The 27,528-nt window shown below is 42.2% G+C and overlaps 1 protein-coding gene across 1 annotated transcript in view; it reads left to right on the top strand.

Moving 5' to 3' along the window:
• Window positions 1–264: 264 nt before the first annotated feature.
• LRFN2 (leucine rich repeat and fibronectin type III domain containing 2) overlaps window positions 265–27,528 on the top strand; it is a 41,946-nt gene continuing 14,682 nt past the window's right edge. Inside the window, exon 1 of the mRNA XM_072858209.1 lies at window positions 265–1,637. Coding sequence (XP_072714310.1) covers window positions 265–1,637 — 1,373 coding nt within the window. The remainder of the gene's footprint in view (window positions 1,638–27,528) is intronic.

Raw genomic sequence — 27,528 nt, 5'->3', positions numbered from 1 at the left:
ATTCCCATCCCATTCAGATTTGGAAAGAAAACCACTTTTTTTTAGAAAGAAATGCATTATGTGGGGAAAGATGTTGCTATAAGACTTAACGTTCCCATCCCAGAATGCTGATCACATCAGGTGTGACTCCTGAGAGGAGACACTGCAAAGTCTCTCTGGAGGTAGATGTTAGGTAAAACATAAGAGGAAAGGTACCTATATCATAACTGCTGATGTTCCTTGTAACTCTTTTCATTTGTTGCAGGTACTGTTGCGTGATTTACCATGGAAAAGTTGCTCTGCAGCATCCTGGTGTTTGGAATGGCTGTCATGGTCAACGCTTGTCCCAAATATTGTGTCTGTCAGAACCTGTCTGAGTCACTGGGGACTTTGTGTCCCTCCAAGGGTCTCCTGTTTGTACCCCTAGACATAGATCGAAGGACTGTGGAACTCCGACTTGGGGGCAACTTTATTATTAATATCAGCCGACAGGATTTTGCCAATATGTCTGGACTTGTTGACCTCACTTTGTCCAGAAACACCATCAGTTACATACAGCCCTACTCTTTCACTGACTTGGAGAGCCTTCGGTCTTTACATCTGGACAGTAACAGGCTGCCTGACATTGGAGAGGATATTTTGAGAGGCTTAATTAACCTTCAGCATTTGATTTTAAACAACAACCAGCTAAGAAGCATCTCTGATGAAGCCTTTGAGGATTTTTTGCTGACATTGGAAGACTTAGACCTTTCCTACAATAACCTTCGAAGCATTCCCTGGGAATCTATAAGGAAGATGATAAACTTGCACCAGCTCAGTTTGGATCATAACCTGATAGATTATATTACAGAGGGGACGTTTGCAGATCTTCAGAAATTGGCCAGATTGGATCTAACATCCAACAGACTTCAGAAGCTCCCCCCCGACCCTATATTTGCCAGATCTCAAGTAATTCCATTAGCCGTTACCCCATTTTCTCCACCTTTGTCTCTCAGCTTTGGGGGCAACCCGCTGCATTGCAACTGTGAGCTACTGTGGTTAAGGCGACTTGACAGAGATGACGATATGGAAACTTGTGCTTCTCCTCCAGGTCTAAAGGGAAGGTACTTCTGGTATGTACGGGAGGAAGAATTTGTTTGTGAGCCTCCTCTTATTACACAACATACTCACAAGTTGCTGGTTTTAGAAGGGCAAACTGCCACACTGAAATGCAAAGCCATTGGGGATCCCACCCCCATAATTCACTGGGTGGCCCCTGATGACCGCCTCATTGGGAACTCTTCGAGGACAGCCGTCTATGACAATGGCACCTTAGATATCCTTATCACCACCTCCAAGGATTACGGGACTTTCACATGCATAGCAGCCAATGCTGCCGGAGAGTCCACCGCAACGATTGAACTCTCAATTGTTCAGCTCCCCCATCTCAGCAACAGCACAGGCCGAGCAGCCCCACCGAAATCCAGGCTTTCGGACATCACCAGCTCCAGCAAGTCTAATCGAGGGGAAACAAAAGGCCCACCAGAAAGGGCTGTCTTGGTGTCAGATGTGACCACTACCTCAGCTTTGGTCAAGTGGACGGTGAGCAAGTCGGCCCCTCGGGTAAAAATGTATCAGCTGCAGTATAATTGCTCGGATGATGAAGTCCTGATCTACAGGTAAATGCAATTGCTATTTTGTCCTCTGATAGTGGCAGTGGGAGGACTCTGATAGTGGCAGGGGGAGGAAAGCAGGATATGAAGTCTTCTACTCTTAGGTCACTGATTTGACTTTGAACTGAGGTAGCACTGCCACTGCCACAGGTAGCATTAGTGGTGTCTGATAAATTTGCATTGTGTCTGTCAGTTTATCTGTTGGTCTGTTCATCACTTTTCTGTCTAAGTCATGCGTTACAAATCTCTGTACTATTCATTCTCTAACAACAACTGTTTTCAGTAAAATTTCCAATTTAGGAAAAAATAGTACCACAGTTGGTAGCCTCCTTACTAGGCTTAACAAAGAAAGAAAAACTTGACAGGCTAGAAGTCAGAAGTTTCCCTTTCCACTTCCTGTAGGTGGGACTGAAACAAACTACTGAGAGAGGAAGCGACGTGGGAGGAAGTTTGTGCTGTCTACCCATAACACAGGCTCTAATTATTCTGCGAGTTGAGATTCGGGGTTGTTAACAAGAGATTTTTCACCTATATAAAAGAGCTCATTTCTTACTTCACTAACATCTGTTTTACACAACTGTAATGGCTGACAACTTTGGAGCATTTAATGTTTTATACTATATTAAATGCAAGAAGAGATTGAGATAATATCAAAAGCAAGCCCTGAATGTTCATTATGCTCCTCCAGTTCCACAACTCCTCCAGCTTTTAATGATGTAAAAAATGAGGCGCTGTTGCAGTGATCCTAACTATAAAAAAGAAAGAAGCAATACATTTTAGGGATTAAAAATGGGTAGGAAAATGCTTAACAGAACAGGAAAACAGTATTACTGCTTTTTCTCTCTATCCTGGAAGAATGATTGATGTACTATGTTCATGCTAATGATGAATCCCTAGAAACCACCCTTTCCTGCCTTTTTATTGCAGAGGCAGCAGTATCAGATGCATTGAGCTGAAGTCTGTCTTTGGATATATGTGAGCTACCAGCAGAAGTTAGAATCTCGGTGAAAAGTAGAATCAAACACATAAACTCCCATAGCTTTACAAGAATCCTGAAGCCAGCGAAGAAAAATTGGATCTGGTAGAAGAATAATGGTATTTGGGTTTTGACTATAATTTGAGAGCAATCTGGCCAAAACATAGTCAAAGCCATTGATTTCCTCGGTAGGCTTGGGGTTACTATCTGCCGGCCTGCAAACTACTCTGTCCTTCTCCTGCTGCCTGCAGAGAGAGCTGAGGCACCAGTCAAGTCATGGTACTCAGCCTCTAGATCCCAGAACAGACCTTGCTATTTTCTTCTTTACCATAGCATAGTTTTCTTTAACCTGAGAAAGTCAAAATGAGAGGTAGTAAATGCTCCTGTGATGTTTTTCACTCACCCTTCTCCTACCATGAAATCTAATTTTAAAGGTGTTTTCAGAACTGAATGTTTAGTTGGCATGGACAAAATTTTGTGCCAGAAATACTTTTAACTCAATCAGTTGTAGAAATAATAAAGTGATTTATTTAACTGCTCCAAACTTAGCCACTCTTTGCCAAAAGAAGAAATATTGACAAGCAAGTCCAAAGAACATTTTTTTAAAAGGATATTTATTCAAATACTGAAAAAATCTAGGGAAATTCAGTTCTATTCACTTCCATTCCTCAATGATAAAAATATGTTGAAATAATCAAATCAATTAGCAGGTGCAAATTATTTGCCTTGCTCTGGCTAATGTACTGTGGAACTGATGTGTTAGCTTTGGGACTTGCAACTGTGTGGAGTTAAGTAGAATGAAAGGATAAGATAAAATTAAGTAATGATAGAGTAATAGGAATACAATGAAAGAAAATATACTAGTGTCAGTTTTTCCTGAGGCTTTTGGCAAAAAACTCAACAATATTTAAGATCTTGAGCCCAGTGGAAGTCTGAAAAAATACTCTGAAGGATGTGTATAGTCATATGACACCATATAGTGAATTTGGTCCAGTGAACAGGAATATCCCTGCAACCAGAAAGAGACATTAGTGGAGGTTGTCAGGTGTTGGAAGTGACTGGATGTGTCCATTTGCTGAGGAGGAGGATGGCCAGGGTAAATAAAAAATGCAGAAGCAAAGATATGCAATCTAGTAGCTGGAGGGGTAAGAATCGGGTGGCGTGGGCAGAAATGAGTGAAAGATGCCACCTTGCCAGCCTGGTCTGGAGGAACAAGTGGCTGTCAAGGTGTCAGGCAACCCTAAATTCTTATCCTGTCCCCACTGCTGCCTCTTAGTGAGGTTTTGGCCCTTTGTTCCTTTACTTGGTTGCGGCTCAGTTTTCCAGAAGCACAGTGAGGACACTGCTATTTCCATAAATCTCCCATTGGGGCTTTTTGAGGATTCATTGATGATGCATAGCTCTTTTCATTCACAGCTCTCAAAAGCACTTCACCAAAGAAAACAAATTTTATTTCTCTACATTTTGCACCAGGGAAAAATGAAGCATAGGAAGATGAAGTGAATTGTCCAGCATCTCAGAGTTAATCAGTGGCACTCATAATATCAAAACCAGCTCTTGTGACTTTCAGCCAGGGAACCACTCAGTCCCTTAGAGTTAATTAACTAAAGCTGTTCTGCTTTAATTGGTCAGATGCATGTCACTGCAATGAGCTTGTAGAAGAACCTAAGGGAAAAGGATTTCTACAGCGTTCTGCTCTATAAAATGCTGTGTATGTGCTAAATGGGATGTGATACTGCTTAGCTGCTAAAATGATGGGCACTTAATATACCTTAAGATACATTGCTATGCCAGGACTGAGGCACACTGGCTGTGCTCAGCTTGAAGGAATCCTGCCTCACTAGTAAGAAATGTTGCGTGCACAAAAGACAAAAGTTTGCTGCGTTCTCTGCTAAGAATTTTTCATGGACAGTGTACTCATAGTGAAAGAGTGAAAGCAGAAGTTCTTCCCTCCCCATTGATATTAACATCTCTCCTGATCATTACCCAGGACACCAGTCCCATTCTCGCTTCCATTCCAGCTGTGGTCTTCCACTTGCAGGAGATGCAGATGGTGCAAAGTGGACCACGATGGGGTGCAAAGGCCCCAGGAAAATTCAAAGGTGTGGGAGATAGTGGCAAGTGTTGTCTGTTGGGCCTCCTGATTTCACTGAGTTGAAATGGTATCAGAATCTGAAGTTTGTCTCTGGATACACCAGTGCCATCATAATGAGGATTAGCAGGAGGAGCACTGTTTGTCTGCTTCCCCCATCTGACCTTCCCTTGTATTTGCTGTCTTAGGGCCATTGCTGAAGCTAGCAGCAGGTTTTTATCTCCTTCAGTGGATTCAGGATGCATGTTTCTGATACTGATGTAATGAGCGTGGTCCTGGATCAGCACTCTGTTTCACACGGTTTCCCAGAGTGAGAAGGAGAAGCTGAAGGGAAGGGAGTGATAGCTTGTGTAAATGTTTCAAACAGGCAGCTTGGTCAATGTCAACTTGCAAAGACGATGACTGCCCCTAACACTGGCAACAAATCAATAACCTGAGGCTGCTCAGAGGTGACATATTACATCATCTTTTCCACATCATTGGCAGAAGGGAATGTTCCCTCTTTAATGGCACATGCACTTAACTCTTAGTGGTATCTCAGAGCTTCCTTTTTGTGCCTTGATCTGTGCTCATACTGAAAAAGATCCTACAACACGGGCCTGTGCTGGAGTCATGTGTCACAGGCGAACACCACTGCTTTACTAATCTCTGTGTTTTCCCAATGAGCTCCTTCTCTCTCTCTGACTTGTCTTTGCACTGTTTTTAGTAATCCTGCTGTCAAGATAATGACATTGTTTCACATGGAACAGAACCAGGATTCCTCTCTTCCTAGGCAAAGTGAGAGGAAAACTTTTTGTTTGTTTGTTCGTTTTTTTAATTATTATTTGCTTTTCTCGTTTTTTTTTCTTGTTTTGTATTTTTTCCCTTTCCTGATTTATGTTGCTTATTCACTCTAACTTTTCCTTCCTCTTTGCTCTCCTTAACTCTCCTATTCATCTTTGTGCCATTCAAACCCATGCTACCCTGAATGGAGAAAAAGGAAATTGTTAGTAATTTTATGAAGCCACATCATGGCCAGCAGGTGCCACAGAGAGAAGATAATAGATTGCTATCTGTATCTTCTGTTCATATACACAGGTTATGAGAGCAGGTCCTTTCAAAGTGGAAATTAATATTTCTCTGAGAACCTCAAGCAATTTTTTTCAACTACTGTCACATAATAAGGTCCCTTGGCTGGCACATGTAGCCATGGTTCATGCTGCTCTGATCCAGAAAACTGGATGTACATGGCCACTGATGGGATGCGCCCATGAGTGCTGAGCGATCTGGCTTGATGTCAGTGCAAGGCCATTAACTTTGAATGATCATGGCACTTGGGAAAGACACCTGAGGGCTGCAGGAAACCAAATATCACTCTTATCTTCAAAACAGCCAAGAAGGAGGACCCAGGGAACTACAGGCCAGTCAGCCTCACCTCAATCCTTGGGAAGGTGATGGAGCAACTAATCCTGGGAATAATTTCCAGGAACATGATGGACAAGAAGGTGATTGGGATTCATCAGCATGGGTTCACAAAGTCATGCTTGACAAACATGATAACTTTTTACGATGAAATAACTAGGTTGGTAGACAAGGCGAGAGCAGTAGATGTCTCTAAGGCTTTCGACACTGTCTCATAAGATTCTTGTAGAGAAGCTGATGAATTATGGGCTGGATGAGCAGTGAGGTGGATTTAAAACTAGCCAAATGGCTTAGCCGGGAGGGTTGTGATCAGTGGCATGAAGCCTAGTTGGAGACCAGTAACTAGCAATATACCCCAAGAGTCAACACTGGTCCACAACATATTTAACATCCGATCCTATTTAAAATCTTCATTAATGACCAGTATGATGGCGCAGAATGTACCCTCAGCAATTTTGCTGATGACACAAAACTGTGAGGAGTGACTGATAAACCAGTGTCATGCTGTCATCCAGAGGGACCTTGACAGGCTGGAGAAATGGGCTGAGAGGAACCCCATGATATTCAACAAAAGGAAATCTCAAGTCTTGCCCCTGAGGAGGAATAATGCCACGCACCTGATATGCTGGGGCCACCTGGCTGGAAAGCAGCTTTGCAGAAAACAACCTGGGGCTCCTGGTGGACACGAGATTGAACAAAAGCCATCAATGTGCCCTTGCCATAGAGAAGGCTAATGGTATCCTGGGCTGCATTAGGAAGAGTGTTGCCAGAAGGTTGAGGAAGGTGATCCTTCCCCTCTACTCAGCACTGGTGAGGCCACACCTGAAGTACGGTGTCCAGTTCTGGCTCCTCAGTACAAGCGAGACATGGGCATACTGGAGAAAGTCCAGCAAAGAGCCACTAAGATGATTAAAGAACAGGAGCACCTCACATATGAGGAAAGGCTGAGAGACCTGTGACTGTTCAGCCTGGAGAAGAGAAAGCTCAGGGGGGAAACTCATCAATGTGTACAAATATCTGAAGGGAGGGTGTAGGAAGACAGGGTGAGGCTTTTTTCAGTGGTGCCCAGTGCCAGGAGAAGAGGCACCATCTGAAGGTGCACAGGAGGTTACATCTGAACATCAGGAAATAGTTTTTTACTGTGATGGTGACTGAGCATTGGCACAGGTGACCCAGAGAGGTGGTGAGTCTCCATTCTTGGAGATATTCAAAAGCCTGGCCATGGTCCTGGGAAACTGGGTCTAAGTGGCCCTGCTTGAGCAGGGAGATGACCTCTTGTCATCTTGAGGTTCCTTATAACCTCAACCATTCTGTGATTCTGTAATCCTGAGTGCCACTCAGGTGAGCACTTCCTTTGACACTGTGAGCTAATCAGTGAAGAAAACATATTTGTAACTGTCCCTCTAGAAAAGTACAATACAATTTGCAAAGCCCAGAGCCAAGTGAATTTGGGTATGTTTAGACAGTTGTGTGGGTTTTAATGCAGCAGCTTTCCCATTCTTTCATCCTTTTCTGTAATATAAATCACCCTTAAACACACACCAATGACAGTAAATGTGTATTGTACCCATCACTTTTAGCCAAGACCAGAAGTTTGTTACAAAATGCACAACTGAATATCACTTCTTATTTGAAGGAAAAGCATGCAGGAAGAGTAAACAATGTCCAACAGAGAAAGGGAAGGAAGAAGACCAGAGGTCTGCAAAGCAACGTCTGCCCTTAGACTCAAGGTTAAAGGAGCAAACACTAGGAGACCTGCTCTATCATAGAAATCCTATCTGCTCCTTGGAAAGTTAAGACTACATTTTTCTCAGTCTAGACTCTCCTTTCAAAAGTGTTTTAGACATTTAAGAGCATCAGACTTATGATCAGTGCAACTTAGGCAGTGGCATACTTAATTCATTTTGAATAAGGGTTTGAACTGAAATATAAAAATCTGGAAACCAGTATCTTTGGGCCTCAGTTTCCTGTCTGTAACCTGGGGTGACAGCACTGCCTTGCCTCATAGGGATAAACACATTAGAAAATATTGTGGAACCAGGAGCCCACATAAATGAATAGGGAGACTGTTGCTTTGAAGTAATTGTGTGGTCTGCAGCAACAGGGATAGTCATGAATGATTAAGATGGAGCATTACATAACTGCAACACTTGAATTCCAGTAAGGCATCTGGGGACAGAGATTGTGTCTTTTTAATGTGTAGAGCACCCTACATGATGTGGGACCAAATTTCAGTTTTGGCCATCGGGCATTGGTGTAATATATAAATTCACCACTATTTCAAAAGATGAATAAATCTGCAAGTGTTTTGTAGAACTTCCCAGGTCATACTGAGCCTGCTGGCTGTGTTTTGAATTAAAGCAATGATGCAGCCACTTAAAAATGTGCATGTGAAGTGCGACACTGCCATTAGATTTATGAGAGATTTAGGTCTGGTTTATTTTGTGGTATTTCATACTAAGAGTGATAAAAACAACTGTACAAATTAAGAATTACTGTAGCACTATAGTCTCCCTAGCTTATAAATTCAGCACTGGAAAAAAAAGTATTTTATATATCTCTGAAAGCTTATTTTTTCTATATATATTTTATGTAGCAGGCAGTCTAAGCATTAAAATATGAATAAATGACTCCACATCTCTGGTCTATTGAAACAATGGAGCCATGGATTTGATTACTTAAACAATATAATAATGATTTACATTTACACAGCTCCTTTGACTGCAAGTGCTTTACAGACTGGCTGAACAGAGATCACTCCACCAACCACTGCTATCCTGTCTCCTCTCAGTTAAGTATTAGCTGCAGTTTGGCAGTCAGGTGATAGTGCAAGTCCATTTTATGAGCAAAAAATAACTTCAGCATTTGCAGTTACGGATAATTTAACCTAGGTAGGAAGTAATTAACTGAGTTTGAATTTCCCACAGCATAGTGGGATAAATATACCCATGCACTCTTCTAATCAATTGCATGTCAATAAGAAAATGCTTTATGACTAAGGTGCTGCAAACTTCAGAAATATCTAAGTCGTGTAAGGATGTTCTCTCAAACAGCAGTGCCACACTGAACAGCAGGTCATGCATCAGAGGAGATGTTGCTGTCTAGATTGCTAATGCTTCTTGCAACGAAAGCCTATTGTGTGGAGGTCTACCAGCTAAAGTCTGAAAACAGAGGAAGCCCTGCCCTGTTGCTGTTAGGGCAAATAATCTCAACATCCTGATGCTGTAGTAAAGCATGATTACATTATTTTCTCTCTGAGGAAAGTTAGAAATGCATAGTTCTGCTAATTTTAGAAAAGGCAGAGGATTAATTTGTTCTGGAAGGCCCGAATATCTATCCTTACTCGTGATTTCAACAGTGGGTTCATACAGATGAAGATTTATGGGGAAATGCCTGCCGCACTTCTACCCCTTTTTCACTTCCACCCTTGTCTCCAACCTGGCTAGGCACTGACCTTCCTCCATGGCTCACAGCTGGTGCAAAAACCCCTCCTCACCCTCAACACATGAGCTGAGCTATTCTAGTTGCATTGTATCCAGGATACAAAAGTTGATTTGGTCAAAGCTTTTATATATTTAAACACTGAATAAGACAAGTATTGGGAGGAAGGACATCACATGAAGACATTAATCATCATGTATTAATCATTTGTATTTGACAGGTTGAGACAGCAACTGTATAAAAATAAAAATGTGCAGTCACAGCCCCCCAAAAAAAAGGTGCAGTCACAGGAAAGCAAAATTTATATAAACAGAGCAGGGGAAAGTTTGACTTAGACTTTTGGTACTTCAGGTCACTTGAGAGTGGTTTACAGCAGTAGTGTGCATTGACTTCTAGAGGACCCTTAGCAAGTGCAGGCTTGCTGAAAGGCATCAGACATAATGAAGAAGATACTTCACAGAAGTACGTATTCTGGGACTGTGGGGCTTTATTTGCTTCTGCTGAAAAAATTTTAATCTGGCCTTTTCTTTTTATTTTTTCTCTCTTAATGGGAGAAGTACAGGGATAAGGGTATTTTAGGGTTGGGGGGTTTTTTTTGTTTGTTTGCTTGTGTTTGTTTTTTTCTTCTTTCTTCTCCCCTTTGCAATATGAGAAGTCTTTGAAAAATAAGAAAGAAAATGCAGTGAAAATGACAAAAATTACATGTATTGCCAGATAATGAAGTAGAAAATAGAAATATAAATTATGAAATAAATATAAATATAATAAAAATATAAAGATATAAAAATAAGCAAGAATTAAAGAAAAGTAGATGTACATCTTAGTATTGTCACTAAAGTTGTCTTAGATTGTTCTGACAACCTGTCATCCACCGGATGCTTGTACAGAAATTGATGAGAAATCCATTGGTCAGAGCCAGTCTAGTCCATCATGAGCAGAGGCAGACCATGCAAACACTACCCAGACCAATATTTGCTTGCTTGATAACTGCCACAGAAAGGCAAAATACTAAACATCCACTTATCCCTACAGGAGATATGTCCCTTTATGTGAGTATATGAGAAGTATGTGAGGACATGTGAGAGGACACTTGGATTACTGCTGCCCAAGCCACACTGCCCCAGCAGAGCAGAGAAGGGCAAGCAGAGAAGGGCAGGACAGCACCTTTTGCTGGCTTGGAGGCATTCCCATTTCCTTCAAAGTTTAACAACTGTCAAATAACATTTAGTGAGGTATGTGGAGAGGTCATATGCTACAGCTCTGCCCCTGAGCTCTGCCTCAGGAGCTGAATACAAAGGCAAAGAGCCTGATTCTCATCTCAGCCCCTGTTGGGAAGTAACCCCACCACAGCCAAGGGTGTTGCACAGGGTGGAAAGGAAATCAGAATCGGTTTTCAGCATAAGACAGCAGTACTCCCATTTTCTCTCTGCTGCTAATTATTTATTTAGCTCATCAAAGGCTCAGAATTTTTACTTGAGGGGAATTTGGGATGAGCTAATGCTTGCCCATAACATCTGCCACATCCTCTCTCTCAGCTGCTCTGAACCCAAATGCCAGGAGCTGTCCCCACCCGTCACTGCAATAATGAGCTACACATCTGATGCCAAAACGAACTATTGAAATAAGATTTTGATTAAGCTTCAGGTGAGTCAACAATTTGATGTCTAAATGAAAAGTTTTAACATATTCAGATTCATACCATTCCTGAATATTAAGAAGCCAGCTCACAGCTGCACAGTTAAAACTATCTTTCCTATTTCAAATGTAGGACAGATTTATAGCAGTTGAGGTGCTGCTTTGTGCAAAAAAACCCTGTTGCCACTTGCTGACTGCTTAACAGTAACAACCTCCCATGTCATTCATAGTGATGCAAAGTAATAATAGTTAGCACTGATAGTTACAAATGTTAACTGATCAAATGCTTGACTGAAGGCTTGACTCAAAGCCCTCAGAAATGAGTAGCCACCACTGACTCTGATGGGCTTTGGTTCAGCCTGAAAATCTTGCCTTTTAGGGATTACCATTATTTTCTAGAGAGGCAGATGGAGGAAGAAGGATGTTAAATATTTTGCTCAAGGTAATTCGGTAAGCCAGTGGAAGAAACAACATGCCTACAGAATCACAGCTGGAAGTAGTTCTGATTTAGCTTTCAATGTGTTCCTAATAAAGTCCTTCCTCACATTTCAAATCTGATAATTTCCCCTCATAATGTCATGATTTGGGGAGAAAATATAGCATTCTTGGTATTGCTACCATTGTTAAATATAGGTTATAAATCTGTTTGACTTGGGAAAGGCATCTTCAATAGTATCAAACTCAGGATCAGGGCTTCACTGTAAGCACGTACCTATACAACAGAAGTGTGTTGTCTCCTTAAAGGAATAGTGAAAACAATGAGGCTTGATTTCCTCCATAGTTTATACATGTAATGCACATTTAAGCACCTAAGATGCTCCACTTGATGTCCAAGTTTTCACTTCTTCAGGTGGTGCCTGCAGCAGGTTCCAAATACTCCTGGTCTCTCCAGTGCTGATCCGTTGAGTTCCAGGTGGTGTCAGAGATCCACTCTACTTCCTTCCTCATTTTGGGTCACAGCTACTGACATCTGGGTTCTTTTAGGAGACATAGAAAAAGTATTAGTGACCACAGAGCATGATAACTACTCCTACCCTTTCTAAATCTGTATCTGAGAACTTCCTCCCTCCCCTCACTTTACCCTTCTTTTTAACTGGGACACCAGCAATCCAGGTAATCTCCAGACTACTAAGAAATCTCCTTCAACAGTGATGACCCTATAGTAAAAGTAGTGGCTGAAAACTACCTGCTTGAAGGAGAGGATGATTTATTTTATCCACAGGTGTTTTGCAAGAGAGTTACAAATAAAAAAGAAAAGCTTAAAAGCATATTGTATTCCTAAAACATATTGAGTTCCTAAAATTTGCCTTGCCAGTTTGAGATCATTCTGCTGAACTTAGCTCCCACTTGATCACGCGCAGGATCCAGGCTGTGGGTAGGTGAAACAGGGTGCCTTGACAGCTCCTGCCTCCCCAGCCATCTGACACCCTACCCGGTACAGCCCCCCTCTGAAGTCACAGGAAGCCTTTTTACCCATTTCAAAGCTGTCTTTGTTTTAGATTTTTGGTAGGAGGTACTTGGAGGAGGGCACCTGCTCCTCCTGCAGCAGGTTCCTAATACTCCTTGTCTCTCCAGCGCTGACCAGTTGAGTTCTGCCTGCAGGCATTGTTTTGGGGTTCGTGCAAGAAATGATGTTTAATTTTTTATGCAGGACTCTTTCCTCTATCAAATAAATGAGACAGGACAAGGAGGATGGCAGGGGGAGAATAACTCAAAGTTACAAACACAGACAAAACCTAGTGCCTTATTTCACTGCCATATCTGCAGACTCCCCTATCTAATTGCTTGTTCCGAATTTCCTATTATACCCTCTCTCTTCCATACCAAGATTTCTGCTTGTATGCTCAGGTTGTTTTCAGAAAAACTGTACTTTTTTGTACAATGATTGCATTGGTTAACCCTGACATATGATAGCAATGATACAGTTTTCTTCCTTAGAGAAATGATTTAAGACTCATCATTTGAACAATATAGAACTGAAAAAGACACAGCACTGGAAAAATAAAAAAGAAGAATATACTGGACTAAATAAAATATATTACAAAGTCTTAATTAGCTTTAGGTCTTATAAGTCTGGTTATTTTTGGATTTGCCTATAATAGGCACATTTTCTGAGCAAAATATATGCACTCAGAGTGAGCCAAAATAATTCTTTTCAGGTGATCCAGTACAAGGTGAATGCAACATTTGTTTCTCATTTAAAGCTATTTTGAGGCTTTAATTGAGATGTTGATGGTAAGTAGCCTTTGTATTAATGCTCTGGTCAGGGAAGGATGAAAGAGGAGGATTTCAGACAAGCTGAGGAACTTAAAACTTGAGGCAGAAATCAGATTCATACTCCATGTAATTTTTTGAGTGTTGTAGGTTTTCAATGAAGGCTTGTACTACAAGGAAGTCATTTATCCTTTCTTTGTTCTTAAAAGAGCACGGGAGAAAGGTAGTTCAAATTTTCAATGGTAAAGAAAGAAAATGTAAAGGTAATGGATGTCTTTGAAAACATGATATGGGTTATTTCATTGTCATATTACCCTTTTTCCCCCAAACTTGTCTTGTTTTACAGTCTAATATGAGGGCAGTACACACATGTACCCTGTAATCCATAATAACCTGTAAACCAAAGGTAAATAATAATAATCTGGGCCAAGCACAAAGGTAATCCAGTCCTAGCTGAGGATAGCAAACTAGTACTTCAATCTAAAGAAATATTGAAACTATAATGCCATTGAGAAATTTCTATGTTTAAAATGAAATGTTCTGATTTTCATAGCAGGGAAAAAGCAGCCCAGCCAGCAGGTTGGTCTGCCCTATTGCCGCAGGCCTGCTGATGTCTCAGAGTCACAGCATGATCACATTAGGTCCCAGAGCATTTGACAAGAATCCCATAAAGTGACGCTGCCCAGAAAGGAAATGGGAATTGGCTTCAGCCTTTGACGGAGGGCACTGTAGAGTGGAAGCAAAATCACCTGTGTGCCACAGCAACAGAGAGCGGTGCACTGGTGCTGGGCAAGAGAGACAGATACCTAGCCTGGCATCCTCAGATGGGAAAGAGCTCGTCCACTAGAGGCTACAGCCATGCTTTAGGGTGGCTGAAAAATCCCTGTAGACAGCAAGGTAAGGCTATACCATAACCTCCTTCTGTTCAGCTGCTCCTGGCTTACAGATTAGTTTATCTGCAGAGATGAACATTTTGAGACAGTCAGCACTACGTGTGAATTTGTGCTGAATTTGCCCATCTGTCCTCCCTCCCCTTCCCCTTGCATCAGTTTGAATTTGCCTAGGTTTAAATTTTGTAATATATTTATTACCTCATAATTTACTTCATTTTGACAAGAAAACAAATAAAAGACCTGTTTGCTCAACCCATAACTTTTTTTATTATTACTATCTATTTGTTTATTTAATCAGCTTGGATTGTGGAAATTGGTTCTTATGTAGATATCCCAAACCATTCTCTGAATTTTTCTCAGAGTGGGGATTGCACAGACAGGAGCTGCCTGATAGACATATGGACAGCTGACAGCATCAAGGCACCCCACCAGCAGCTTTGTCGTCTGGCAGATTGCCTCAGAGAGTCAGGCTTGATGAATCAGTCCTTCTGCCGGTGCTGGGAGGGTGGGGGACGCCTGCACCTCTTCTCCAGAAGGCTGCTGCAGAATGAGAAAGATACACGACAGTGATTGCTGAGCCTCCCTGCGTGTTGTACTGCAGAGTTGGAATGGCAGCATGCCAGTGAACTTGAATCTTGCTAATTTGAGTATGTAGAGGCAGAATTTCAGCTTGATAACTCTGGGGCAAGGATAAGTCACTAGCCTGGTGCCCGCTCTTCTCTCTGCTGCATGCAGAGGTTCATGGCCTGGGAGTGCCACGGAGAAGAATTTGACAGTACTGCCAAGGTTGGGCAATGGGAGAGGGGAAGAGAAATGAAGGTGATTGGCTTGAAACGCCCTGTCTCTCTGTGCCTCTCCCTTTCATCCCTAAAAGGGAGCCAGATGTTCACGTAAGCTGAGCAGGCAATAGAGCCAAGGGGACCTCTGCTTCTCTCCTCCACCTCTTGATCCTTGCAGCCTCCTCTGGTTGCTGTTTCAGTCAATGACATGACAGTGCCTTGCTCTCTGAGCAGGCGGAAGGAGGAACGGCCACCATGGAAGGAGTCACCTTCAGAACAGGGCTCCTCTTGTCCAGGGCATCGTGGCACGCGGGGTGGCTGCTGTCACAGGCTGCTGGCTGAGCAGAGGGCAGTGACAGCTTCATCTTCTCTGGGTAGTGTCAGACAAACTTCCTGCATCCTCAGTGGTACTAGCAATGCTGCAATCTCTCTGCTAGAAAAACAGTGCAGAAGTACCTCTGATAGACGCTTGGTTCTTGTATGATTTCCTGAGGGAGATGAGCCACATCGAGGACACAAGGCTATATGTATGGCTAGTAGTTTAAATTCTATTTTCTTTCTCCAGGGACACTAACGCCTTTTATGAGGTGAAGGACCGTTTGCAAGGGAAAGGATGAAATAAACACTATGAGCAGGATTCACGCTTGTGAAGAGTGTTAACAAAAGCCTGAGGGACTGCAACAGTCCCATTTCATGGCTCAGTACTGCGCCTTTGTACAACACACACAAGTCTATGGGGCCAGATGGGATCCACCCAAGGGTACTGAGGGAGCTGGCAAGGTGCTCACCAAGCCACTTTGAATCCTTTATCAGCAGTCCTGGCTAACCAGGAAGGTCCCAGTTGACTGAAGGTTAGCAAATGTGATGCCCATCTACAAGAAGGGCTGGAAGGAGGATCTGGGGAACTACAGGCCTGTCAGTCTAACCTCGGTGCCGGGGAAGCTGATGGAGTACATCATCTTGAGTGCCATCACGTGGCATGTACAGGACAACCAGATGATCAAGCCCAGTCAGCATGGGTTTATGAAAGGCAGGTCCCGCTTAGCTAACCTGTTCTCCTGCTATGACAAAGTGACCCACTTAGTGGATGAGGGAAAGGCTGTGGATGTTGTCTACCTACACTTTAGTAAAGCCTTTGACACGGTTTCCCACAGCATTCTCCTGGAGAAACTGGCTGCTCAGGGCTTGGACGGGTGTACTCTTCGCTGGGTAAAAAACTGGCTGGATGGCTGGGCCCAAAGAGTGGTGGTGAATGGACTTAAATCCAGTTGGCGGCCAGTCACAAGTGATGTTCCCCAGGGCTCAGTAATGGGGCCGGTTCTGTTTAATATCTTTATCAACGATCTGGACAAGGGGATCGAGTGCACCCTCAGTAAGTTTGCAGATGACACCAAGCTGGGTAGGACGGTTGATCTGCTTGAGGGTAGGAAGGTTCTACAGAGGGATCTGGACAGGCTGGATCGATGGGCCAAGGCAAATTTTATGAGGTTCAACAAGGCTAAGTGCCAGGTCCTGTACTTGGGTCACAACAACCCCATGCAACACTACAGGCTTGGGGAAGAGTGGCTGGAAAGCTGCCTGGCAGAAAAGGACCTGGGGGTGTTGGTTGACAGCCGCCTGAATATGAGCCAGCAGTGTGCCCAGGTGGCCAAGAAAGCCAACAGCATCCTGGCTTGTATCAGGAATAGTGTGGCCAGCAGGACTAGGGAAGTGATCGTGCCCCTGTACTCGGCACTAGTGAGGCTGCACCTCAAATACTGTGTTCAGTTTTGGGCCCCTCACTACAAGAAGGACATTGAGTTTGTGGAGCGCGTCCAAAGAAGAGCAACGAAGCTGGTGAAGGCTCTGGAGAACAGGTCTTCTGAGGAGCGGCTGAGGGAGCTGGGGTTGTTTAGCCTGGAGAAAAGGAGGCTTGGGAGACCTTATCACTCTCTACAACTACCTGAAAGGAGGTTGTAGCAAGGTGGGTGTCGGTCTCTTCTCCCAAGTAACAAGTGATAGGACGAGAGGAAATGGCCTCAAGTTGCACCAGGGAATGTTTAGATTGGCTATTAGGAAAAATTTCTTTACTGAAAGGGGTGTCAAGCATAGGAACAGGCTGCCCAGGGAAGTGGTTGAGTCACCATCCCTGAAAGTGTTTAAAGGACATGTAGATGTGGTGCTTAGGGACATGGTTTAGTGGTGGCCTTGGCAGTGCTAAGTTAACGGTTGGACTTGATGATCTTAAAGGTCTTTTCCAACATAAACAATTATATCATTCTATGATTCTATGAACACCAGGTTGGAGTGTGATGAAGAGGTGGCGAGGCCTTGTGCTATACAAACTCTGCCTAATGGAAACATATGAGGTTTTAGCTGTTTGGGGTTTTTTCCCCACTAAAACATAGTATTATTGTTTGTTTCACCTTTTCTCTTTGTTTTCTCCATCCAGGCTCTCTCATGGTAGATAATTATATTTGCTGTAGTTTAATTAGCTAATTGTGCCAGAGCTGGAGTATTTTTCAGAGTAAATCCTTCTATTTAGTTGTTCTTAAGCAGCTTCCATTTTGTATTTTATTGTGTGGTAACACAGGTGTTTATAACTGGTTTCATTGGGGTTTATGAATATGCTGGTTATCCAAGTGGAGTGAAGGGAATAGCACTTTGGAGGGTAGAGGTGATGTACTCCTGGGAGTAGCACACTGACATAAAACTTCCTCCAAAATTTAGTTGAAAATTTAAATTTAAATTTAAAAAGCCAAATTTAAATTTTGGCTTTAGAGTAGAAAATAATATTATAACTTTACTCCAGAAAAAGTGATTTTAACCTTCATATTTACACCTTTAAAGGACACATTTTATCTAGCAAGTATAAGGCTTTTTGAATTGGGCCTTTGCATCTCCAAACAAAAAAAAAATTCCCTTTTCCTTAGCAGGCTTAGTTTGTCAGTATATAAATCTTGCTCCTGTTGCTAGCTGTACTGTAGGCAAAGATTTAGGTGCTCACTGAGGTAGTGAACTAGAGGTTACAGGTGAATGGAATCAAAGCTGTCTGGTCTTTCTGCTGCAACATAGAATTGTAACGTGTGGTTTTTCCAGTGGTGCCTAACTATGGCAAAGTCCTACAACTTCCTGTCCAAATCCATATAACCTTGTAGAGGTGATGGCCATTCACACTTCTCCATTCCTTGCTATTTCATAGCTGTCCATTTAGAGTCACTAGATGTTGTTCAATTACCAAAGGCGGTATTGAGAAAGTCTTAGTAAGACTTTTTGCTGTCTCACTGTTTTCACTGTGTGTATGTGGGATTGTGCTGTAGACAATTTTCTTCTTTCATCTTTCTTGGCACCCCTTGGATGTGGCTAGTCACAGTAACAATGCCAGGGCTTTGATGAAACATTTAGGAACCTGCATTTATTATGAACTTAATCAGGATTGCGCTCTAGCTCAAGGAGGCGAAGCTGTGACCTTACAGCTGCACGTGGCTGAGAAGTTTCCAGCTTTGCTAGTCATGGGAAACCACGTCCTGACAGTTTTCTGGTCCCCATACCTCCCCAGTTAAGACTGGATTAACACACTTGCCGAGCTTCATGTCCATTAGTTAGTTAAACTGTATATGTCTGCACTAGGTTAAAACCTGTTTTCTACCCCTTTTAATGTGATTTCAGTCCAGAAACTTTCCATGTTTTTAGGGTAGCAAAGGGAGTTCAGGAAAAGCCATAGAAGCAGAGTCCTTCTTCCTACTTAGAGAAAGTCCCTGAGGACTGTTTTCCTGGCTTCTGCCATTTTCCTCTCTTCTGCTTAACCCTGGTTAAGCTTGTTGATGACAGGGAGGCATATACTCAAAAGAGCTACAGACTGCTTTTCAAATCAGGTCACATTTACTAGTTCCCAAACAAGAGGTGTTATCTTGGGGAAGTTTTGAAGCTAGTGCCTCAGTTTACCCAAAGCAAACCTTAAACTGCCGCGTAATGGGACAGAACCACAAAGTAATTGATTACTCCTTACGTTGAACAAGGAGCAGATTTAAAAACTAATTAGAAAAAAAGAAAAAGATCCACACTAGTTGGTCTCACAGTCATTGTAGCAGTGTGCAACATCTGTCTAGCACACCTTCCAACCACCTGCCTCTGCAATGGCTATGAAGAAGCAAACCATATATCAGCTCAGTTTTATTTTCTAGCCCTATTTAAAATGGAACAAACCCTGGAATATCTGTCCCATGGGAAATTCCAATATTGCAACATCTGTTTCTGTCAAGAATCAGGCTGAAAATTCTCAATAACAGTTGCTTTGTTTGTTTATGGAAAGAAAACTTTAAAAGTATTTCATTTGGAAATGTGGAAATGTTGCTATCAATCTCTCTGTGGATGTTACAGCTTTGGGAGTGACAGCCCCATTCCCACCATACATCATGCCCCTTGGGGAGTTGTTGTCCTGGAAGCAAAGCTCCCTAAATTAATCACATTTACTTTGCTTTCTCTCTCCCCTTACCACAGAGGTCTTCCTTCCCTGCATATTGTCCCTGCTTTCAGCCCCTGCAGCAGCAAAGGGATGGTCTGGAGGTACAAGGAGAAAGGCTGGCTGGCTGTGGGGGAGTGGGAAAGGAACAGAGGACGTGATGGAGGAACAGAGCAAGGGCTGGAATCAGAGCATCCCTCACAGGTGCCAGGGAGAGGAAGAGCATTGTGGCTCCCCACAGCTATAGCTTGCATTTTAATTTTTCTGACAAGAGACAAGAAAAAACTGGATCTAGCAGAAACCCCTATTTTAACACTAAAAATGTGTTTCATTTGAGGTATCCGAACAGCTTTGCCATCAGAATACCAAGGTTTTGCTAGATGTATCTACTGTTAGTGCCTGTAAGAGCTTTGAACACGTGGTCTGAGAGACATCCAACTAATGCAAAATACTTGTGCACTTTACTCTAGCTCCCTCAGGGAGGGAATGATTTGGCGTGAGTAATGAATCCCTCTGCCAGACAGAAACCGAACGGTTCTGCCTTACACAGCCGCAGCTGCAGGAGCCGAAAACCTCCGACTGAAGTTCGTGTCCTGGGAGCCATCACATTTTTCAGTTGTTCTCCAACACTGGCAATAGATACCACACTTGTCCCATCCCAGCTGCACCTTCCCCACTAAGGTTTGCACTTAGGTGAAACAATAAGCCCCTCTTACATTTTCAGATGTTTTGCTCAATTTTGAGTGTATGATGTTTTGTCTTTTTCCTTGCAGTGACAGCACAACTTACCAGGTGACACGCATTGCTGTTTATCTGCAGTGCTGTCTCTTACATGTTGTTTTAAAGACACTTGAAAAAGGTAGTGAGCTGCACAACATTTAGCTAAAGGCAGAGGAATGAAGATGGAAGATACAATATGAAAAGGGTGACATGTGAACACATAAAAAGGTACATGAAGGCAGAGGGATCAGTTTGGGGGAAAAAAAAAATCTTTATTTTTTCCTCCCCCTTTCCGTTCCCAAATATGAATTACATGTAACATTGCTTAATGCAATCCTTATTTCTTTTCATTTTGTTCCCCTATGGATTTTTCTACAAATCAAGAGCTGAGTAGAGATTTTCTACAAATCAAGCCACAACAGACCACTTGTCAGGACTGGATCCTCTTTTTCCACTTGTGATTTAATCCATGACCAGACTGAGATTTCTTCAGCTTTATTTTCTATTCAGAATTATCACACTGGAGGTTTTGTGAGACTTTTTGCTAACTAGTGTAATTATGAGAGCTATGACTTTTGACTTTTCTGTGCAGAGATTTTTTTCTTTACATGTTTCTGCTAGGTAAATCCTTTGGGACTGTGTTTTATGATTTGACTGGCTGTTTATCCTTATGTTCTCTCTTCTCACCCCACTATTTTGAGATACCTTTTATGGTAACCAGTATTTTACTAAGCACAGGTAGATGAATATATACTTAGGACACAGTTTCATCAGTCAACATAAGATGTTCCTGATACATGTATCTATCATATACATAATGGCAACTACACTTGAGATAATCACAGGTGGAGGCAACCTGCCATGAGGACTCAGAGATAAGAAATGCAATATTGCTTCCAAGGATGGTTTAACACATACAGTTCTCTAAAAATTCAGTATTTTCTCTACTCCAGCACAAGGGTTACATGAGGTGCTTTCTTTTGCTGTAGAGCAGGCCAGGAATGGAAACAGAACAACCTTTTCTGTGGGTTCCAGTCTTATTTTGCATCCTCAGAAGCTATGGAAATTTCACTGCTGTTCAGTCAGATTTCGATAAGCACCAAAACTTTACAGAGGCTGACTATTCAAAGAAATATTCAAGCTTTTCTTAATTAGGCCATTGCTAATTTTAAATGTCTATAGGTAGAACACAGAAAATTGTAGATCTTTTTCTCCCAAGATGAAAAGTGAAATTACACAACATGTAAGAAAAATATGTAGGAAATAATACTCTATTCCATTAAAATTTTAAAGGTTTTCACTGAAAAACAAGCAGTAAAAAAGAGCTTCCTAAGTTCTGCTTTGGAAATGGATAGCTGAAAAAGCTAAATTTTTTTTCTTGAACTTGTGAACGCTCTTATTAAAAATAAAAGATGCAAATAAAACTACTTCATTTTAATATATTTTTTTTTTAAATAAACCACAGCTTCTGAGAACTATGGAAGACTTTTCTGTTATGACTCCAGACAAGCTCTGTTAAACTTCAAAGCAGAACTTTACGGTGTGTAGCTGAGAGTTCCTACAGTTGGCATTTTGGCAAACTCCTATGCCTTCTGTTTTGTTTATGAAAAAGTTGAGTGTAGTTGACAACCTACACAAACAGACTGCCTGGCTCCCCAGGAGAGGTTTCTGTACCACCTAGCTCCAGCATCTAGTTTAGACAGTGACTGCAGAGGCAGCTCAAGGAGGGTTGCCCTTCCTCCTCTCGCCAGCTCCAGCACACAGAGTGGAGTGACAGCCGCTCTCCCTTTCCCTGGGGCTCGTGTCTCAGATGGACCCATCAGCTGGACTCGCCACAGCCCCAGGCAGCAGGGCTGGCCTCCCACGTTGCCAGGATGGGGGCAAGACTGTCTCTCCATAGTGGTAGGTTTTGAGCTCAGGCCAGCCAGGAGGGTGGAGCTTTTAGTGGCTGAGCCATTTGTAGACAATGCACTAGCCTAAACATAGTCCAGCTCTCTCTGATACATGAATTTGTTCTACAGAGCTATCAGAAATAAAAATTTTCGGTGGCTAAAATCAGCAGATATATCTCCAGATGACGTGACTGATACACTACTCCCACAGGCAGTCCTTTTGAAGCCTGGTTCGTGATGTTATTATAGAGCTGCTTTTGGGATAAGTCATGTGCTTCAGAATGCGCTTCCCAGCACAACTGCAAATGAAACGACTGCTGCAGATGTAGATACTGTGGATAATAAGTGATGTCTGCCTGTCTAACATTTTCTTCCTGCAAAGTGAACAACAGAGAACAGAGTATAGAAAGTGACAATAACCAGCCTTAACTTACTTCTCTGATTTCTCCTTTTGGTGATCTGGTTTCCCCCCTCTTGTGATACATGCACATATTAATCTGAAAACTATAGCCTGACTTGTGAAGAAACTCCTAGAGAGCTGGCATTTTTTTGTTGGCTTGGAAGGATTTATGGATTTATCTGTTCCAGGGATGTTCCATGATTCTCAAATGCTGAAGCTTTGAGTGAGTTATGGCCCTGAGGAGAGTGAAATGCAACTATTAATCATTGGCAGCAATGGGATATCCTCCATGGGCATCATGTGCCATTGTCAGTAAATCACAGAACTGCTGTTGACCTTGAATGGAGAAAAGTAAAGGATAAAGGTCATCTTTATTTCATCTACACAACAAAAGTTTTGAAAATGGCTTGTCATGAAAGCATTAAAGATCTGCTGCACAAAACCCTTGGGCTGAACGCTACTGGCTTCCCTCACAGACTTTCTGATGATCAAAGTGATAGTAGAGGCACCTTAGAACTGAGTAGTACTTTAAAAACTGTAACTAACATGCTAAGCTGAAAGGACCCTGGTTTTACATTCTTCTGTGTTCATGTGGTCCTGTGACCTTCAAAAAAAGCTTCTAAATGTTTGGGTTTTTTTCCTATGTCTCTTTTATTAGTGATAATAACACAGAGAAGTACCTCACAGTCATAAGCATGTTTCAAGTGGAAATGGCTGGATACAAAACAAATGACCTATCTCTGGACACTCCAGAGCTAGCTTTAAATACCTGGGACAACCTTCTTTTTCCTTTTACACATGAAATGTCATAGTCTTCCTTTTTCCATGGTGTCTTTGCATCCCCTTCAATTTCAACTAGTTGTCCTAGGTCTTTTCCCATAAATAAACTCTGGATACTTGTCTTCATGTTTATCATGGCCTTGGGCAGATTGCCTGTGGCCACCTGGGCTTTCTCAAGCTTATCCCTCAACCATTTTATGAGGAGCCATTGACTATTTAGCCAGTCATCTTGGCCAATAACAGCCCATCCATCACCCATGACATTATTCTTTATATTCCAAATCTCCACAACCCCTGCCCTCCTCCCCCAAGTACAGAAGCTCATACCACCCTCTGACTCTTCCAAAAGCAAAATTCACAACTTTAATAATTCACAACAGCTTTAAATATGCTGACTTTGTCTCCATCCTGCCTCAAAGTCTGTCCTTTGCTTATTGGTTTGTCTTTATATGCAGCTGTGTAAACCTTTCTTTATATTTCTCCGGCTGAAGTGAAGACCTATGCATTCAAATTGGAAATGAGTTCTGACATTTTAACCTTGTGGTATGAACCAGTAGGAGGAGGTGGAGTCACCAACTCCTTATCCCCTGAGAAATCCTTAAGACCATATGTCCAGTAAACAGCTGTGCTGGGGCTCAGTGGAACAATCTCTGAATAAATTCCTCAGCCTATGCTGGACTCTGCTGTCCAGAAGGTCAGACTAGATGATCGTGACTACCTGTACTGCTCTTAACATTTGGGAACCAACCCCCTACAAAGGCAAGAATGTAAAAGCAGTCAAACTGTCAATCAAAGTATTCTGGTAAAGTCAACAGGTTCAATAAAAGTGAACACCTCTGTGTACACTAATGCTACAATTGTATGCATTAAGATTTCAATTGCCTTAACTTTTGTGAGTATGAATAGTCATTACTTTAACTGGCAGTCATGTCACAGCAGTCGTATGCTGAACGGATCTTCTTAGGCTGTATCAAAAATAGGTATTACATGGCCTCATCTTCCTTGAGAACTAAGAAGAGCCTTTTTTAACTGACATGGTAGAAGGCTGTCAAGCTTTCAGTCAGTGCTTGTCTCCAAGTACCAACCCTCCCCTTACAGTCCTGAAAGTAAGGCTGATGGAAAAAACAGACACTGATCATTTCAGAGACTCCTGGTCTAGAACTCTGATAGAAAACCTACCAAACCTTAAGCAATGTCCACAACTGCAGAAAGCACATGGCAGGATCAAAGTCTCTCTCGATCGTTGTTTATTCCCTGGGTAAGCTATTAAGCTACAATCCATTAAGTCTCTCTCATCCTGTTCCTCTGGAATCTTGTTAATGGATTTTATCTCTGCAAGGTCCAGCTTGCAAGAAACATTTGTACTTGTGAGTAAACTGAGAAGAGGGTATTATACTTTGCACTGGGCTGCAACTGAGAGGGAAAAATATGAAAATATATACTTCCTTCTTGGTCTACTGCAGGGATGCTCTTTGCTAGCCAGTCCCTTGGACAGTTGTGCCCAAGGGTATTTTGAGCACTGCAGACACGTCTCTGCCTTTCAGCCTGCCTTCTGTGCTGTTAGTTATTGTGGAAAAGGTTTGGTCTAGATCTGTCTTTTTGGGTGTATTCTTGTCTGGGATGGTTAGTGGTCACCGGAGTAATTCATCAGTGTCTTCCTCTTTGCTGCTTCTGCTGGTGTTATTGATATGCCTGTGTCAGGGCTCAAGTACCGCAATGCCAGCAGGGCTGCAGTTGAGAGATTGCAGTATTAGGTTTCTCTTAAGAAATAATCACAGACTCAGTCCAGTGGCGCAGGTTTGGCCAGGTTTAGTGAGCACAAGCACAGCCTTAAAACACTTCTGCTGATACTCACTGAAGGAGAAGAGTTAAGGCATAGTGTGCTGGTGGCTGGGTGAACAGTCTCAGTACCAAAAGGCTCCCTAGGACCTCTGCGCTCATCCCCATGACTCTACTCAGATTTAAACCAAGATGAAACCAGCTGATGCATTTGCATTTTTGCTGTATCATCTTTTATGGCCGTACTGTCCCATATACTTCCAATTCACCTTTATCTGAGTCATCCTGCATCCATGGTAAACTCTTCTTTCTCCCATCCTTAAAAGCGTGCACTCCTGACACCAGCCAGCATCGAACTTGCAATTTCTGTAAGGGGTTTGTGTTTCAGTCAGGTTTCCTAGCTAGGTCCACTTTTGTCATGCCTTAGTAAACTTGTATGTGGGCAACTGCAGTAGCCATTGCTCTACCAAGCCTTAAATCTATTTTAGCCAATGCACAGAAACATCAGAGGAGCCAACTCCACCTGTACAGGATTTTCTTATAGCCGAGAATAGAGCCACGTGTTCCTTCAACTCAGAGTAGCTGTCTCTTGAATTTTATAAAGGGTTTACTTTAGAGAATATTCTAGTTAGATACTTTTGGATATTGGTTAAAGCATTCTGAAGTCCTCAAAGTATTTGTCTAGAACTGTAGTGAATTCCTGTGAAATAATGACCCTTTGCTTTCATCACGTGGGTGTCTCTGAAGATGTTTATAGGTTCTTGAGGGACACAAACCTTGTACTCTGAGAAGATTGCTTTGGGATAAAATATCATACTAACATCTTCTCTCTCAAACTCGGAGCAGCATAGAAATTTATAACTTTGAAAATCTGTCTTTTCACATGACTACAGGTTGTTCTCTTCAGAGGCAAAAAATTGTGGCATAATGTCACCAAATACTCCAGAATCTGAATTTCATTCTTATGGGGAATGAATCTAGATAAATCTAGGATGATGAACACAGAAAAGAGAATAATTTTTGTATATTTGTTTTTGCATCTTATGCAACTAGTCTCTGGCAGTAGAGAAGATCCAAGTTTGCTGAGCAATACGTAAAAAGCTAGTTGTAACGGGAGTGGGCTCTTCTCTCTCGAGGAATCATTAGCACATTGGAGAGCAGTAGACAGAAAAATGCTGAACATGAGGACTTTGAGAAACAAAAAAGAGATGCTATCTCCTAAATCCTCCATTGGGAAATGTGTGATAAGTGATCCATACAGATACACTCCTACAAGATACCCCTTTTTTAGGCTGTACCATATGTTCAGGAGCAGCAATGACATTTGTCTTTGTGCTGGAGGGAGGGTGGAGTGATTCATTCCAGAGCAAGGTAAAAAAAAGTAAAAATCCACAGAGCAGTGGATTCAGAAATATGTCTATGATGTTCTGGGACACTTCAGAGGATAGAGAGGCCACTATCTGCAGGCAAACCCAGAGTGCACATGAGAAAACAAGACCTAGGTGAAACCTGTGGCAGGCCACCGTGTATTTACACTATGGAGTGAGAAATTGCACTGGTGGTTACAAAAATATTTCCATCTATCCACCTTTTCTATGGCACTGCAAAAAGTTGCCAGCATGGTCATTAAAAAGCAAGTAATTTTCTGAAAAATAGTTATGAAGTTTAGTCATGACAGAATAAATTTTTTTCTGCTGCTGAGGTGTTAAAACCAATTAAGCATTCTTCAATATTTCATTGAAATTTAATCACTGTGAGTCAGAGTTATACCTTCATTAGGCGCATAGCCACATCAATTTAGGACAAGACTATCTTTGACTTGTGGTTTATAGTCAGGCTAATGTGGAAGAGAGAAACACATGTATTGTGCGGAATCGTTTGGCTCTGTCTGTAGTTTCTGTTGGCTGAGATAAGTTAATTTTAATCTGCCCACGAGGCACAGAAGATAGTAACTTCTCCAAGTTATGTAAAAGGCAGCAGCTCGTAGAAGATTTCTGCAGTGCCACAGCTATCTCCACTTCATCCCTGAATGTAGCACTTGTCAATCACCAAATAATGATTTGTGGCACCATCACAGTAGGGCCAATATTTCCCAAGTCAGGTCTAGGAAAAAGATTTGCACCTGAATGTGGGGGGATAGTACAAATACACACCTGCAAAGACAGTGTGCAGATGGCCAGGAAAGGATTACACCCTAAACGTCTTTTCTGAAAGCAATCCTGAATTTTAAAGTAGATAAAAAGCCCTTGAGGTACTTGGACACAGGATTTTTCTTACCTTTATGATCTGCTGGGAGAGGCATAAGGAATGAAACAGGGGTATGTTCTGCTTGAGATGTCTCCAGGGATTGTGGAAAGAAAGGCAGATCCAAAGCAGACTTTAAGGACAAAAGACAGCTCTTGTTAGACCATTCCCATTTTGCTTCTTTTGCTACATCTTTTGGGGGAAACGTGG

The sequence above is a fragment of the Ciconia boyciana genome, chromosome 3 (assembly GCF_034638445.1).
Source record: "Ciconia boyciana chromosome 3, ASM3463844v1, whole genome shotgun sequence".
NCBI lineage: Eukaryota > Metazoa > Chordata > Aves > Ciconiiformes > Ciconiidae > Ciconia > Ciconia boyciana.
The sequence above is the reverse complement of the archived record's forward strand: the minus strand, read 5'-3'. Positions and strand labels throughout refer to the sequence as shown.